The sequence below is a fragment of the Trachemys scripta genome, chromosome 9, assembly GCF_013100865.1.
Source record: "Trachemys scripta elegans isolate TJP31775 chromosome 9, CAS_Tse_1.0, whole genome shotgun sequence".
Taxonomy (NCBI): domain Eukaryota; kingdom Metazoa; phylum Chordata; order Testudines; family Emydidae; genus Trachemys; species Trachemys scripta.
Window position 1 is genome coordinate 70,856,382 of NC_048306.1, and position 17,460 is coordinate 70,873,841.

The 17,460-nt window shown below is 46.6% G+C and overlaps 1 protein-coding gene across 1 annotated transcript in view; it reads right to left on the minus strand.

The window, feature by feature from the left end:
* PID1 (phosphotyrosine interaction domain containing 1) overlaps positions 1-13,423 on the minus strand; it is a 162,825-nt gene extending 149,402 nt beyond the window's left edge. Inside the window, exon 1 of the mRNA XM_034781325.1 lies at positions 13,059-13,423. Coding sequence (XP_034637216.1) covers positions 13,059-13,088 — 30 coding nt within the window. The 5' untranslated portion in view covers positions 13,089-13,423. The remainder of the gene's footprint in view (positions 1-13,058) is intronic.
* Between the last annotated feature and the right edge of the window lie 4,037 nt (positions 13,424-17,460).

Sequence of the window (17,460 nt, forward strand, 5' to 3'; positions counted from 1 at the left end):
AAAAGCTATGCCACAGCAAGACATGTTCCCTCTAACTTGATATTAAGACATCTTGCACTTAAAGTGTGTAATTAAAAACATTCCATTTTATAAAGTATACAATGGTGACCCAAAAGACTATCAGTGCCATTAGCTGTAATGTTTTCAACTGTTACGATAAGTGCAAATTAACTTTATTACACAATATCAAATGGCTATGAAAAAAACAAGTATAATATATTGCTCAAAGGACTTTTCAACATCTGTGGGCCAAATTCTCATCTCACTTATACAGACGCATCCCAATTAAGTCATTGGGGTTGTACTAGCATAAGCAAGAGGAGAATTTGAGCCTGGCCCACGGAATTCTAGGATGTATCCCAGTTCAAGTCCTGTCAATCAAACACTGAATCCTATTTCAAAGGAAATCTACAGTGCTTTCGACCAAGGATTAGAGACAGTACCATTGATCCTTTCTGTTGTTTGCCATCAGACAGCAGAAGAATAAAACCTACACAGATAAAATAGTAAGCTATTTAGACTCTGCATTCTTCAGTCCCTTGACTGCCTTCGTTCAAGGAAACCATTGATTTTTGTCATCAGACAGATTGTCAGTTTCATAAACAGAAACTAGCAGTAGACTATAAACAAACCCTCATGATCATTTTCCAGAGGGCCTTCCACAAGGGAGCCACTGATTTTGATTTTCTTTGGTCATACATTACTTCCCCAAATTAGCACTTTTCAAGAGCCATTTATTTTCTACAATGCATAAATAAAGAGAAATACCCAAACTAAGTGGTGTCAGATGAGCTTTTCTGAATTCAGACAGCTCTGTTTTAAAGATTGTTGACAGAAAATCCAGAAGCCAGATAATGCCAAAACCTGGGTGATAAAACATTCTGGACTGAGGAATCTATTTTGCCTCAGATTCAATTTCAAGCTCTTTTCACTTTCCTCCTTGTAATAAGCAATTACAAAGTTTAATAAAACCTAAGTTCAAAGAGCAGGGTCAGCATGTTTTTGTCTTATAGCTATTTGTATTCATGATTAAATAATGCATCACACATTGTGTTGTTTTTTGTTTGTTTTGATGAGTGTAGTTTACCTTAAATTGTTTGATAATACTTCAGAATATATTAGGAAATGTATTGTAGTACATTCTGTAAAAAAAAAAAAAAAATAGTCTAGTAGTACAAGACCATACTACAGATGTCTGCTATTAAATTCTTGATCATCTTTTGGTAAGAATTATCAGGTTCCAGATTAGCAGAGTGACCAGAAAAGTGCTACAGGAAAGCATTTGGCCTTTCCCATTTACTAATTATGACTCTTCACAGAATGAAATTCTGAACTGGAAATAACAACACAGTACTAGTTTGGATGTTTTTGGGGGGCCAACAGGGGGAGGACAATGTATTTTACTGTCCACCAGTGATTTGAGCCATGCCTAGAAGAAGAAAGAAGTCAAACAATGGAGATGGACAATTGCGATGGACAATCGTCAAAAAGGAATCTCCCATGTTGTTCAATTATACCAGATGCCTTTTAGTGCACCCAACTTGAAAACATGAAGTAGATGCAGAAGCACTTTATAAAGTTATCGTTGATTTAGTTTCATTTCTACATCTATATTATTCAGGTTTATTTGCATGTCATTTGAATTCAGATTAATAGTTAATACAAAGTGAGAGATTTATAGAAGATCAAGTGCTTCCTGTATGGTATGAATTGCTTGCAAATGGTAAGTGTTAAGTGGAGCACTAGCAGAACTACTACTTCTCTCTCCTTTCCTACTCTAGGAGAAAATTTACCTGAATACTGTGGGTTTTACACACATGTAAATATAAGTAGGGAGAACCCAAAGGTTTACAAACAGCATGAATTAGGAAATTATGCACCTACTCAGATTTGCTACAATGACCAATCGGACCATGGGTAGTCAGGCCTAGCAGTTGAAACAAGAGTTCAGCCTATTTGTTAGACCTGTGTCCAGGATGAGCTGAGGGTCAGAAGACAAATGCCAGAGCCAGCAGGTAACCAGAGTCATAGGCCACAGGAGGAGATGAGGATCAGTACCAGAGGGACAGAAGTCAAATGCCAAAGCCAGAGATTAACCCAGAGTTGTAAGCCAAAGGTAGAGCAAAGGATCAAGGCCAGAAGGAATCAAGGGCTGGAGCCCAGAGCATGCAGCAGGTGAAGAGGGAGCAGGTTCGGAAACAAGGCTGGAACAGGAGGAGCAGATAAGCACAGCTGCAGGTGTGGTACACATTGAGCATCTGCTGTGGCTTACAAGCAGGGCTGCTAAAGCAGCAGCCAATCAGATGCTGTGGCTACTCTGTCAGTTCTAAGGCAGTGCAGCTGGGTTCATTGATTACTTAGCAGCAGAGTTAGTCAGGGAGCAGGCCAGCACCTAGTCCTAGCAGGTCTGACCCTCAAGAGTTATCTACAAGCAATGTGTGGCATCATGATTCCAGAAGAATTTAGGTTTTATAACAAACACCATTCTTCTCAAAGGCGGGCAAATGGAACCGTACTAGACCCTTGATTGTTTTCAAAAACACTTTAGAACTCTGCATGATAAACAACAAAAATAGCTGCCCCAGAAATTACAGCCACAATAGGTTTCTGATCCTCACATTCTATGCCAGGAGCAGGAGGTATGTTTAGAAATAATTTAGAATGAAAGGTTTTGGAGAACTCCATGCATTGCTTGAAGTGGTATTACAGCTACAGACTATGGGCCAATCTCATGAGCCTTCTGTTTACAACTATCAGTAAATTCTACAGCAAGTACCACTGCAAAGAGAATACATGAGAAAATACAGCAAGCCAGAGGATTAAGGTGTTGCTGTATGCATAAGGGAAGAGCAAATTTTAAACAAGTACATTGAACACCCCTTGATAAGCATTCCAAGAGAAAAGACAAGGTATGTTCATATTCCATGCTTCCCTTGACATTTTCTTGATAGAAAATTAAAGCAGATCAGAGGGACAATCAAAGACTAGGGATGAAGGGTGTTTTAAAAGAGACAGAGTCTAAGATCATTTTTACATAAGCATGATTAATAATATGTCTGTATGACCAGCAGTGTGGGTAATCATAATCACTTAAGCATCAGTGCATTTCTCTGCACAAGTGGCTTTGAAAAGTCATACAACATTACATGAGTTTGTGTCCACAATGTGCAAACAGTGCACTGTCCTATGCAATTACAAGAACTGTCACAGATAAAAACAGGGTAAAAGTGAAGATATTCCTACAGGTGAAGGAATAAGGCACAGTCAAAACATGATCTTCCTATATCATATTTTCAAGGCAATTCCAAAAACTTGGATATTTAAGCATCGCTATCCTAATTTTTGTTAAATCCACTGAATTCGGGAAAAAAAAATTCCAGCAACTGAAAATACATCAGACAATGAATGATTCTTCATTAAACAGGAGGGCAATAAGACAGGCCTCATTCTGAGAGAAGTGGAGCATAGAGTTGAGTGACAAAGAAAGCATTGGCCATGGCTCATTAAGCAGAAACAGAAATTTATGCCACATTATTACAAAAATTACACCTTTCAACAGCACATCAACCTTTCAACACTAGGCTGTCATGACAGTGCTAGGTACAAACTCAACATCTGTTGGAACTGCACTCACAACCATCTGTTCCAGAGGTATGAAGGTTACCAAATGAATTAGTTACATTTTCTGCAATCTGAATTTACCACAGACATTTCATTGCCTTACTCTATCTCTGATGCCCTTATGCAATATGTGAGCTCTATTAATGACGTTATTATTGGTGTTGAGTGTAATTATTGCATAAGCAACAATCACACCTAAATTTCAAGAGAAAAATCAATGGAATGTGGGAGGGTTGATCATGTTAGAATAAATTGTAACTTTTATATGAGCTACCACATAACTGAAATGCATAGCTTTGTATGTAGTGTACGGTGGATACCAAATATATGCCACACGCAAAGAGACAATCATTCTAATCCTGATAGAACACCCAGATACTAAGAGACTCATTCTGTTTAAAAAGTTCAAACTGGAAGATACAAATATTTTCTCAGCAATTTTACTTATTATTTTTTGGTGTACCTCTGTACAGACTATACTTTACTAGTAGCAATTGTGAACTAATGCACATATACCTAGGGCACCATTTCTTAAATGCAGCCACCAGGGGGTTTCCCTGCAGCCACGGCAGTTTCCTGGGGGGGAGCCCCTCCCCTTTCTCCCTGTTGTTCCTGCATGTGCTGCCTCTCTGTAGACACAGGTAGGACACCCAACTCTTAAAGAGCAAGGGAGGAGGTGACCAGTGAGGCAGGCAGGAGCCTGGTGGAGGAGTAAGGAGGTGAGCGGCGAGCTTGCAGCAGGCGGGCAGGCTGCAAGCAGGGGAGTGAGGAGGCGAGTAGTGAGGCAAGTGGCAGGGGAGTTAAGGAGGCGAGCAGCGAGTCTGCAGCAGGGTGAGCAGGTGGGCGTGGTGGAGGGGGTCTGGTTGCGAGCTGGGGGAGCCGAGCAGCAGGTGAGCGGGGATGAGGAGGCAAGCAGTGAGGCAAGTGGTGGGCCCTTGCTGCGAGTGGCGGAGCGAGAAGGTGAGCAGTGAGCCACCAGCAAGCAGGGGTTCTCGCAGAGGGCCGGGGGTGTCCGTGGCAGGGGAGTGAGGAGACAAGTGGCAGGTGGGAGGGGTGAGAGGAGGCGAGTGGCAGGCGTGGGGGTGAGAGGAGGCGGGTGCGTGGGCAGCAGGTGGAGCCCCCCTTTGGGGAGGCTAGCCCCCAACTCCACCCCTTCTGCCCACGGCCCCTCCCAGCAGCCGGAGCCCTCAGACCCCCTGCCGTCCTGTGGCTGGAGGGACAAGCCCCCATCTGGAGAAGTCACAAGTGGGGCCCCCCCTTGCTTGAAGGAGCCCTGGGCTGGCCGAAGCCCCGAGACACACGCACCCCTGCCCAAGGGAGCCCGGCCTCCCCGTCTCCCCCCGCAGCCAGAGGAGCTCCGGACCGGCCGAAGGCCGAGCCCCCCACACACACACACACACACCTGCCCAGAGGAGCCCCAGGCCAGCTGCAGCTATTCCTCCTCTCCCTAGACCCAAGCTCTTGTATCCTCTTGATATCTCTGTCTTTCATCTCCTCGACTAACTACCACTGTAACTAACACTTTGAAAGCATGACTCCGTCCCCACCTCTGGTCTAACTGACTGTTCTTTGGATTTCCCTTGTATTTATTCAGATTGTAAACTCTTTGTAGCAGGGACTTGCTCTCTTTACAATCTTCCGGCCTCATTGTTGGTGACTTCAACTTCTGTGCTGACATCCCATATGACTCCTTAGCATGCTGGCTCTTCACCCTCTCCTCCTGGTCTCTTTCAACACTGGATCAATTTTCCCACACACCAAAATGGCTCCTTCACTTGAGCTTGTCTTCACTAAATATAGTTCAATTTCTAATCCCTCAGTAGGTGATTTACTTTACATCTTGTTTTCTTCAACATTGCCCATCCACCCCACACCCAACCCCTTGTCCATGGCCTCCAGTCCATCATTCTCCATGGCTTTCCAATGCATTCCTTCCTGCTAACTTTTATGTTGACTCAGATGTTGATTCACTCTGCCCCCCACCTTACACTCCTTTGCCCACTCTCCCACAACAAACGCCTCTCAGTCAAACGCATATCTCCCTCTGCATCCACATCCCCCTGATCATATTCCTGTACTGCTAGGCACCTCTGCACAAGACCACACAGAGTTCCTCCACTACACATTTGCTCTCTCCTCCTTCAACTCTGTCATATTCCTAGACAAGCAATACTAATTCTCCACCCTCAGTGATTCCCTTTCCCACAAACTCAGAAGCCTATTCACCAGCTTTGACTCTCCTTATACCCTCCCCTGCCGTTGAGCCCTCCTCCTGCAGGCAGGCTATTGCCAATCTTTTCAGAGAAAAGAATGAGAAGATCTGAAATGATCTCATGCTCCCTCTCTTTTCTGCCTACACCCTTCAACACTTCCTTGTACTCCTCCCCCTTCCTCTAACTGCCACCCCTCTCTTTAGCTTCTCACTCTCACTGTTTCCTACCCCTCACGATGCAAACATGCATGGTCTCTCCATCCTTACAAAAAAGTTTTATCCCAATTCCCTCTCCAGTTACCACCTTTTCTTCACTAACTTAACTGATTGCACCACCTACAATTACTTTCTTCAGTTTCTCTCCACCCACTCCATCCTTGCTCCCGTCCCATAAGCTTCTGTCCTCCATTCCACTGAAACCATTCTCATTGAGTTCTCCAATAATCTCCTCTTCAGATCTCTATGACTTCCCTTTAGATACTCTGAACAGCACCAATCACTTCTTCCTTCTTACAATTTTGTCCTTGCTTGGTGTTCATGACTCTGACCTCTCATGGTACTCCTACCTTTCTGAACACTTAATTTTCACCAGCTCGTCCTCTTAACTCCCATTCTCAGTTAGGGTCTCATAGGGCTCCCCCCTTAGCCCAGACATCATCTCCAGGTAGTCCCCTTGTCTAGGTGATCTCATCCACTCACACAGATGCAACTACCATAGTCATGCTGATGATTCACAAACTGCCTCTCCAGTCCTGACCTGTCTCCTGCCATCAAATCCCTGATCTCGGTCTGCCTCCGACATCTCGTCATGGATGTCTTGCTATCAATTTAACATAAACAAAACTGAGATTCACGTCATCTCTGCTCCCTCACTGCAAATTGTCAGTTGACAATGGCTAGGCAGGTGGCTAGCAAGGATTACTATATTATAGGCAGGGCTGGCATCCCTTTGTGTCAGGGATGTGTCTTTTGCCGTCCCAATAAAAATCCACTCAAAATTGGCCATGTTATAAGCCTTTGAAAAAATCTCAGTTTGCACATGCTCTGTAGAGACTTATTAGAGATTAGCAGCTAAATTTTCAAAGATTCAATCCCCTCTCATCTCGCATGTGCTGGCTGGACTGGGTATGCACCACCCCCACAGGGTGACTGAGCATGATCCAGCCCAGAGCTGCAGGGGCTGTGAGAAGCATGTTCCCTGCAACTGCTGCTCTTAGCTGCTGCGCCCCTCTGCAGCAGCAGGAGCAGGAACTGAGAACAGGGAGACTCTCGCTCCTGTGCTCTCAATTTCTGCACCACTGGCCCCCAGGCAACGTGGAGGAGGGCTCTGTCTAATTAAAAAGCAGGGGGGGAAGAGAACTGGACCTCTGGGGTGATAAAGGGAGAAGACTGGGACATGGACCCCGGGGCAGAAGTGAGAAAACGATATTGGAAAAGAAGTTGAAGGTGGGGGAACACTAGGATTGGAAACAAGTAGTGGAGAGGGACAGTAAAATTGGATATGGAGTCTGTGCGAACAGGAGATTGTGACAAGGAAACGGGGGGAGGGGGGAGAAGAGGGTTGAGTCTGAGATCAGATGAAGATCCCAGGGTAGGGAGACTGGGACAAAGCATCTGGGTGGCAAAGACTGAAAATGGTAGCGGAGAAGGGAGGAGACTGAGATCAGATGAGGCACCAAGGGCTGGGAGGAAGGATGTAGGCAGACTGGTTGGGGCAAAGAGCCTAGGATGAGGCACCTGGAATGGGGAGCCAGGATAGGAGGAGACTGGGACTAAGATAAGGAGCCTGGGAGGGCAGCTTTAGAGCCTGACTAAATAGCAGGCTAGGACTGGAATATGGAGCTGGGATGTTGGGGTGAAGAGATAGGACTAGAACAGGGACATGCTAGAAGGGCAGAAGGAATCAGGCTTGGAAGGAACAGAAGCAGAAGGGTCTGTGACAGTGGCGTAGCCAGGGTCTAAGTGTAGGGGGAGCAAACATAAAAAAGGCGCCCTCCCTTGGCTCCTCCCGTTTCCCCCCCAGATTAACCCCGGGGCCCGGCTCAGGACTCCTGCGGATACCCCCGTTCCCCCGCGGTCCCGGGAGAGTCTCTCCTGGCCAGCCCACTCTGCAGGTGTCCCTCGCCAGGCTGCGCCGCCCGGCTCCACCCGCGGGGTCCTGTCCCCCCCGCTCCAGGCTCCTGCGCCGCGCCAGGGCCCCCCATCCAGACAGCGCGGCCTGCATCCCTGCCCTGCGGGCCCGGCCCCGGGGAGCCCCTCGCCCAGAGGGGACCCCCCAGTGCAAGGCACCGGACCCCCGCCGCTCATCTTCTGTCCTGCGCCACTGCCTGTCCCCAGCCGATCCCGGCCCCACGCTGCGGGCATATCCCAGCTCCAGCTCGGGGCGGGGAGCGCTTGGCCACCGAGCCCTGAGCCACCGCAGGAGGTGACTGCGCCTGCGGTGATGTTGGGGCCGCGTGAGGGGCGACGGCCGAGGAGCTGGCCCCCTCACTCCTCCGGCCGCTCCTGCTGCCCCCCGCCATGGCTCCTCCGGCCGTGCTGCCCCCAGCGCCAGCCTGGCAGGCGCCGCTTTTGGGAAATGTGCTGAGGGGAAGCAGCTGCTTCCCCTGCACCCCGCTAGTTACGCTACTGTGATTGCTAGAGAAAACTCTCTTCCAGAACCTGAAATGGAACCCAAGAAATCCATGTCTTATCACTCCTCTGCTGTGAGCAAATACCTATGAACCCACTGGTAAAGTGCTCCATCTCCTGCTCTGCTGCTAGTCCACATACAGCAGAGGTCCCCAAACTCTGGTGGGGGCACAGAGGAATGTTCGGGGGGGCCATGCAGTGGGGCCCGGGCCAACCCACACAGGGGGCAGGGAGGGAGCACCATCCAGCCCCACTCTACCCCCAGCCCAACCCCAGACCCAAGCCATAGCTCCACTCAACCCTGCTCTTCCTGTAGCCCAGCTCTGCCCTCCAAAAAACAAACAAAAAAACTATGTTAAAACAACATTATTTACATTGCAAAGTCAAGAGTTCAAAAGTTAGGAAACAACAGATTTATGATTGCCCATGCGACCTTATTTCTATCCCATTGTATGTATACATTATGACACAGTCTTTAATTACATAATTACACACTGTTTTTCTGCAGGATGGAGGGTGCTCACTGAATGAGTAGCTATTAAATACTTTGATTTATCCTCATTGCTCAATGTATGGCCCCATGGCTTATTTACTACCCACTACTCAAACCCTGCTCTGAATACAGAATTATTAATTTCCTCATGGGCTTTTCTATACACTTATCACTATAGGAGCTGACTGCTCCACAAACATCAATGAATTTCTTTCCACAACAACCCTGTTAAGTGAAGTACTAGTATTATCCGCATTTTACAGACAGACAGGGAATTAAGGTATAGAGAGATTAAGGTTGAAAGTCTCCACTAATTCAGGATGCCCAATTTGTGAAGCCTAGGGCCTGATTATTCAGAATAGTTAGCATTCTATAGCATTTTATATTTGCAAAGCACAGCTCCCAGCTGCAGCTGTGAGTATTCAGCACTTTGGCAAATCAGACTTCAGGTGCCTCAGATTGGGCACCTAGAAAAAATGAGGAATACCCAATTAGTGATCATCTATAAAAAGTTTGCTTTACATGACTTTACTTTAGCACCAAATAGGACTTAGTCTCATTCATTACACACTTTTCACATTCTGCAACAAATGAAACAGGGGTCATACGAACAAGTCTCCTTCATTACATAACCCTCAGCCCTCCCTAGGACAGGTCCATCCTGTGTGATGAATGAGACAGGAGTTCTATGGAAAAAATGGCCAGGTATAATGAAAATACAGACTGTATCCTAATACACATGCACAAAGGGGCTGAATTAAAGTTTCACAAGCATTTCCTACTTTGGAGTGCTTGATTCCGCAACCTAACATTCTTTAAATATAATGTTGTATATATTTATGCTATGGTATTAATCTTATTTTATATTTTAGACACCTTCTAATTCTACAAAGTGTGCACTCAGCCAATCTATGTAATCACCTTTTCATTCGCTATGCCCATTCATTACACCTGGTTTTAATTTAGGCCCCTACCATGCCTGTGCTCAGTTTTATGCAGTGTGAGTAGCCCTATTGACTTAATTGAGGCCTTGGCTACACTTACCCGCTAGTTCGACAGCTGGAAATCGAACTTCTGGGTTCGACTTATCGCGTCTAGTCTGGACGCGATAAGTCGAACCCGGAAGTGCTCGCCGTCGACTGCGGTACTCCAGCTCGCCGAGAGGAGTACCGCGGAGTCGACGGGGGAGCCTGCCTGCCGCGTGTGGACCAAGGTAAGTTCGAACTAATTCGAACTAAGGTACTTCGAACTTCAGCTACGTTATTCACGTAGCTGAAGTTGCGTACCTTAGTTCGAATTAGGGGGGTAGTGTAGACCTGGCCTTAGACTACTTACAGTATGTCAAGTTCAGCACGTGCAAAAGTCTTTGCAGGATCAGGGCCTGAGACTAAGTTCTTCAGGGCAGATATTGTCTTTTACTATGTGTTTATAAAGGGTCTGCACAATGGGGCATCTAGTTATTACTGGAGAATGAATAAATAAATAAATAAACAACATGCCACCATGATTAATTTCATTCCCAAGTCACATTTCAGGCACACACTAAGTCAAAGGTTCCTATCCATTGAAATTGCATTCCTTGGTCTGGCTAAGAAGCATGGATTATTACTGTTACTGACTGGTGGAGATTAAAACTCCTAAAGACTTGATCATACTTGGCTTTAATATCAAATCAGAGCAAGTCTTTGAATTTTCTGCTCTCTGGTATCAAAACAAGTCTTTAATTCCAATTGCAGAAGTAATAAAAATATTTTAATATGTTCAACTATTTCTCATTAGATATTTGTTTTGGAAACTGAAGTTGCTATAGTGAAACTGCAAAGTAAGCTTTATTTTCTGCAAGTCTCAAGTTTCCATATGTATTTATTTATATGAATTTATTAATAAAATATATTTAAGAATAAGGGGACAGGTAGGCGTAAAACTAGATCTACTAGCTTTGGTTTGGTTTGCAAGCACACTATTTCCCATCATGCTACCATCCCTCCACACTTCCTTCCTGCTCTCTTGTCACGAGAGGAGTGTTGAAATATATAAAGACTTCTGAATTCCAAAGTGGCAAGAAAGCAAAATTCTTATATATTTCTTTAGCCTGCCTGGTCATAAGAAAGAAGAATAGACACAGACAGACACACACACACACCCCTTCAGATTTGCTGTTGGCAGGTTGCCTTCCAGAAAAGCTAGCTGTAAAATTGTTTTAAATCTTTCATTTTAAGGATCTTACAGGGGTTTTAGAGTCAGGAGACTAGTTACTGTACAATAATGTTTAAGGTAGACTACATTTTGCATCTGTCAACTCTGTCAGTGTCCCATTAATGGTATTTTTCATAAGATTTTATAAAATTTAACCATTGTCTTTAATGAGGCAGGCCCTTTCTTCATTATATCACAAATTTTATATAAACTGATTTAAGAAAAGACTACTAACATGACAAAGAATACAACAAGAAGCACTAGAAGCAACAGTTGTATAGCCAAATAATCATGGAATGAAAGCTGATATTTCTAATATGGAAATATCACAAAGCAGAATATTTGCCAGAATAGTTCAGTTGCCAAGTGTCATGGGCTTTGGAACCCACACACTTCCCTAAGTAAAACATGCTGCGCATGAATAACTTAAATAGATAAAAAAAAAAATCAAACACATTCAGAAGAGCAAGAGCCCAAAGTCACAAAGAAAGCACATCAAAGAATTTTGACTACTACCATGACACGATCTTCAAAGTGATGCTGCATCAATACCTCTCTCTCTCTCACACACACAGGCCTTTATAGATAAGTGAAAAGTTAAAATAAGCTTACATTGCACTCAGTTAGGTGCTGTATGAATGCAGATTTGTATTCAAATAAGGCCTTTCAAGACATTTATTAATATCACCTTAGCATCTCAGAGTAGAGTTCCTTATTTGAGGTTTGATTATTTGCAACAAATATGTAAATATGTTATCCCACCCCATTTATAATCTCCCTTGAAATTTAGAGCATCCGTGATCTAGTTGGAATCTTCAGTATTACAAAGATACTGATACTCTCTAAACAGGTCGCTCCTCACTGCAAAAATGAATTCAGTTGGTAAACTTTACTTACCACTTTTCATGAGGATTATATGTTTACTTACTGATCTCTGAACTTCAAGTTAAATCATTTTTTTGCATTCCTCAATAATGCTGCCTGTCCCCTCCCTTCAGTATATTTTCTTTTTGCCCTATGCCTTCAAATTTATACTGCTTTAAAGGCTGTTTTATTTTGCCACTTAAACAGTTCTTCAAAGTTTACTATGAGATTTAATGTTGCTTTAGGCATTCCAAAAAGTTTGTCTGTGGGATTGTGTAAATTCATCTGGCAATCTGTCTGGCTGACCATCTGGAGAACATTTCAGAGCAAAAAACATGGAGCAAAACCCTGCAGTAAGGACAACCCTGGGCCTGAGCCCCCTGAGACCTTAATACGTGTCACTGATGACTCCTGCAAATAACTAGACCGTCCAATTTTCAGTATTGCTCAACCCCAAATACTCTCCTGCACCCGCCATCCAAATCCCATTAACCAAACATTTTCCTGTTTGTATGCAGGAGTCAATGAATTGGCTAACCCAATATCTGACTAGTTTTGATTCTTTATAAACTTTTCCCCTTAAAAAGAAAGAAAGGAATGGAGAGGAGTTGCAATAACCAGAAAGAAAATTAAAATCCTATTTTCAGGATGAGCATAAATTTAGAGAGAGAACATGATAAATGCAAACCCAAAGATTTTCAAATCATCTGTTCTTTCTTTGTAAAAGACAAAAACAAAAAACAAACAAACAAACAAAAACTACACCCACATCTGGATTCAAGAAACCCAACCCCGGACCTGTAAATCCTGTCAGTGGAATGCAATGTTAAATTGTTGGGCAGAACTACACACAGAGAGACCAGATGAAAGTTGTAAGCGTGATTTAGGCACGGCCATGGTGGTGGCGGGGAACGAATTCAAAACAAGGTCTTACCAATGCCCCCTGCATATTTTTGACACAAACCCTACAATCACATGATCCTGTTCCTTTACAGAAACGCCAGCCCCGCCTCAGTTTCTCCTCCTGCCCGCCTCTCTTACCTGCAGTCTCTCGGTTGCCGGCTGCCACATATTTCACCCTCTCTGGTGCTGCGGCGGAGAGGAGGACACTGTTGATTGCGAGCTGGGGTTCAGTTCTCCAGGCTCGCTCACATCTGTTTGGGGGTGGCAGCGAGGTGCGTTCAGTCCTTCAGCAGCCGGGGGACGGGCGAGTGCCCAGCCAGGGACAGACTCCAGCTGCGGGAAGCCTGGTAACTTGCCCCCTCCCGGGTTCTCCGCCTGCTCCTCTGCTAGCCGCGCTGAGCTGTCCTATTGCACCAGCGAGCGGGACGCTGAGCTCCGCCGGCGGCCCCCCAGTGCAGCAGCAGCGACAGCAGCAGCGCCTCGGCCTCTGGTCCCTCCCACGGCCCCGCCCCCGCTAGCCAGCGCATCTCTGATGAGTCCCCCTCACCCTCCTCTTCCTCCTTCCCCACCGCCAAGCCGGGCTACGCTCCAGTGCTCCGGACTCGAGCCCTGCGCGGAGGCTCAGCTTGCTGCAGACGTGGGAGGGGGGCTGCTGCAGCCGTGCACAAATGCATGATATTTTTGGCATGGGTGAGACACGTATCACCCGTTTCAAACCAATCTTTGTATTATGGCATAACTGAGCGTCTGCAAGACTCCCAAGCCACGCTCCGTGTGTCAGGCAGAGCGTCCCAACAATAGCGCAGCTGCTTGCTCTGCAGGATATGTTGTTATGACATATATGATATGTTTAGCATGCATCTTGCCTTCTGCTGTGGCACACATGAGATATATATGTATAGCATCCATCCTGTTTCTGTTATGACATATGTGATATATAGCCTTAGTACTGAGAGGTTCAAATCATAGGCATCTCCCAGCACCATGAGATATACAGTGTATGTGTATTTAGTATTCTTGACTTGCATGGCATATTTAGCATGCATCACATTTTTATATCCACACTATAAACAGCATTTATACTTTTGGATGCAAGACACCCTTTTGGCAATTAAAAATGAGAATAACTTTAAAATTAGGATTACATTTTACAGAATGTTTGCTCACGTTTCAGATAAATAAAGTAGATTGATTATGTTCAGTTGTAACATGAGCACCTACTGAAACTTCTCATCCATTCCATGTGGAACAGTAGTTGAGTGTAACAGAGACATCTACTGGCTAGTGGTGTAGCATGTTTTCTGAGGCCTGGTCTACACTACAAGTTTAGGTCGAATTTAGCAGCGTTAAATCGAATTAAGCCTGGACACGTCCACATGACGCAGCCCTTTTTTTCGACTTAAAGGGCCCTTTAAACCAGTTTCTTTACTCAACCTCCGACAAGGGCCTTAGCGCTAAAATCGGCCTTTGCGGGTCGGATTTGGGGTAGTGTGGACGGAATTTGACGTTATTGGCCTCCGGGAGCTATGCCACGGTGCTTCCTTGTGACCGCTCTGGACAGCGCTCTCAACTCAGATGCACTGACCAGGTAGACAGGAAAAGCCCCACAAACTTTTGAATTTCATTTCCTGTTTGCCCAGCGTAGAGAGCACAGGTGACCACGCAGAGCTCATCAGCACAGGTAACCATGATGGAGTCCCAGGATCGCAAAAGAGCTCCAGCATGGACAGAACGGAAGGTACGGGATCTGCTCGCCATATGGGGAGACGAATCAGTGCTAGCTGAACTCCGTAGCAGTAAACAAAATGGCAAAATATTAGAAAAAGTCTCAAAGGCCATGAAGGACAGAGGCTATAACAGGGACGCACAGCAGTGCTGCGTGGAAATTAAGGAGCGAAGGCAAACCTACCACAAAGCCAGAGAGGCAAACGGAAGGTCCGGGGCAGAGCCGCAAACATGCCGCTTCTACGCGGAGCTGCATGCCATGCTAGGGGGTGCAGCCACCACTACCCAACTGTGTGCTTTGACTCCATCAATGGAGAATCATGCAACAGGGAAGCAGGTTCGGGGTACAAGGAAGATGATGATGAAGACAATGAAGATAGCTCACAGCAAGGAAGCGGAGAAACCGGTTTCCCCAACAGCCAGGATATGTTTATCACCCTGGACCTGGAACCAGTAACCCCCAAACTCACCCAAGGCGTGCTCCCAGACCCTGAGGGTGCACAAGGGACCTCTAGTGAGTGTACCTTTGTAAATATTACACATGCTTTAAAAGCAAGCGTGTTTAATGATTAATGATTAATTTGCCTTAGCAATCGCGGCCAGTACAGCTACTGGAAAAGTCTGTTAACATGTATGGGGATGGAGCGGAAATCCTCCAGGGACATCTCCAGAAAGCTCTCCTTCATGTACTCCCAAAGCCTTTGCAAAAGGTTTCTGGGGAGGGCTGCCTTATCCCGTCCGCCATGGTAGGACACTTTACCACGCCAGGCCAGTAGCACGTAGTCTGGAATCATTGCATAACAAAGCATGGCAGCGTATGGTCCCGGTGTTTGCTGGCTGCAGACAACATCCATTCCTTATCTCTCTGTTATCCTCAGGAGAGTGATATCATTCACGGTCACCTGGTTGAAATGGGGTGATTTTATTAAGGGGACATTCAGAGGTGCCCGTTCCTGCTCGGCTGAACAGAAATGTTCCCCGCTGTTAGCCACGCGGTGGGGGGGAGGGGTGAAGTGATCATCCCAGAGAATTGGGTGTGTGGGGGAGGGGGTAGTTGGGTTTGTGCTGCATGTTAACCCGGAAACTACAGCCCCTCCTTTTACATTGCAAACCCATTTTAAATAGCCAACCCAACGGGGGCTTGGTATGGGAAATGAGGGCGCTACTGTTTGAAACCATTCCCACATGTTAAGAAGTTTAAAAAAGCCGAAAGACTGTGGCTTACCATGGCTGCCTGCAAGCCGAAATCTGTTCCCTGGCACTGCGTGAGTGATCTCTCACACCAAAGCGGCAGGCCCTCAATACAAGAGGAAAAATGCAACCTTGTAACGAAAGCACATGTGCTGTGTAATGTGAACAGCAAAATTTAACGTGAAAGAGTGTACCCATTGTTCTCTAAAATGTGTCTTTTTTAACCACCTCTCCCTTCTCCTCCACCAGCTGCAAATGTTTCTCCTTCACAGAGGCTAGTGAAGATTAGAAGGAGAAAACGGCGGACTCGGGATGATATGTTCTCGGAGCTCCAGATGTCCTCCTACACTGACAGAGCACAGCAGAATGCGTGCAGGCAGTCAATGTCAGAGTGCAAAAAAGCACAATATGAACGAGAGGAGAGGTGGTGGGCTGAATCGCGGGCTGAAGAGAGCAAGTGGCGGGCTGAAGAGGATAGGTAGCATCAGCTTGCTGACAGAAGGCAAGAGTTGATGCATCGGCTGCTAGAGCATCAAACTGATATGCTCCAGCATATGGTTGAGCTGCAGAAAAGGCAGCAGGAGCAGAGACCGCCGCTACAGCCCCTGTGTAACCAACAGCCCTCCTCCCCAAGTTCCATAGCCTCCTCACCCAGATGCCCAAGAACGCGGTGGGGGGGCCTCTGGCCACCCCGTCACTCCACCCCAGATGATTGCCTGAGCATCAGAAGGCTGGCCTTCAATAAGTGTTAAAGTTTTAAACTGTAGTGTGTCCTTTTCCTTCCCTCCTCCCCCACCCCTCCCAGGCTACCTTGGCAGTTATCCCTCTAGTTGTGTGATGAATTAATAAAGAATGCATGAATGTGAAGTAACAATGACTTTATTGCCTCTGCAAGCGGTGCTTGAAGGGGGGAGGAGAGGAGAGGAGAGGGAAGGGTGGTTAGTTTACAGGGAAGTAGAGTGAACCGAGGGGGTGGAGGCGGAGGGTTCATCAAGGAGAAACAAACAGAAGTTTCACACTGTAGCCTGGCCAGTCACAAAACTGGTTTTCAAAGCTGCTCTGATGCGCACCGCGCCCTGCTGTACTCTTCTAACCGCCCTGGTGTCTGGCTGCACGTAATCAGTGGCCAGGCGATTTGCCTCAACCTCCCACCCCGCCATAAATGTCTCCCCCTTATTCTCACAGATATTGTGGAGCCAGGGCCGGCTCTAACTTTTTTGGTGCCCCAGGCAAAAAAGAAGAGAGCCGCGCCGCCGTAACACCTCACTCCCAGAGTCGAGCCACCTAAACCCATCCCTCCCCCCAGCACCACTCCGCCCAAACTCCCCCAAGCACCTCGCCGGGTCGCCCAAAGCCCCCGAGCGCCGGGCCGGGCCGGCCAAACCCCCGCGCCCCCCCGAGCGCCACGCCGGCCGGCCAGCCAAACCCCTGCCCCCCAAGTGCCACGCCGGGCAAACCCCCTCCCAAGCCCGCACTGGGCGGCCAAACCCCCACCCCCCCTCTGAGCGCTGCGCTGCCGAAACACCCCCTGCGCTGTCCGGCCAAAACAAAAAAACAACCCAAAAAAACCCCTCGAGCGCCGCCCCGCCGAACAAAAACAAAACAAAACACCGTGAGCACCCCC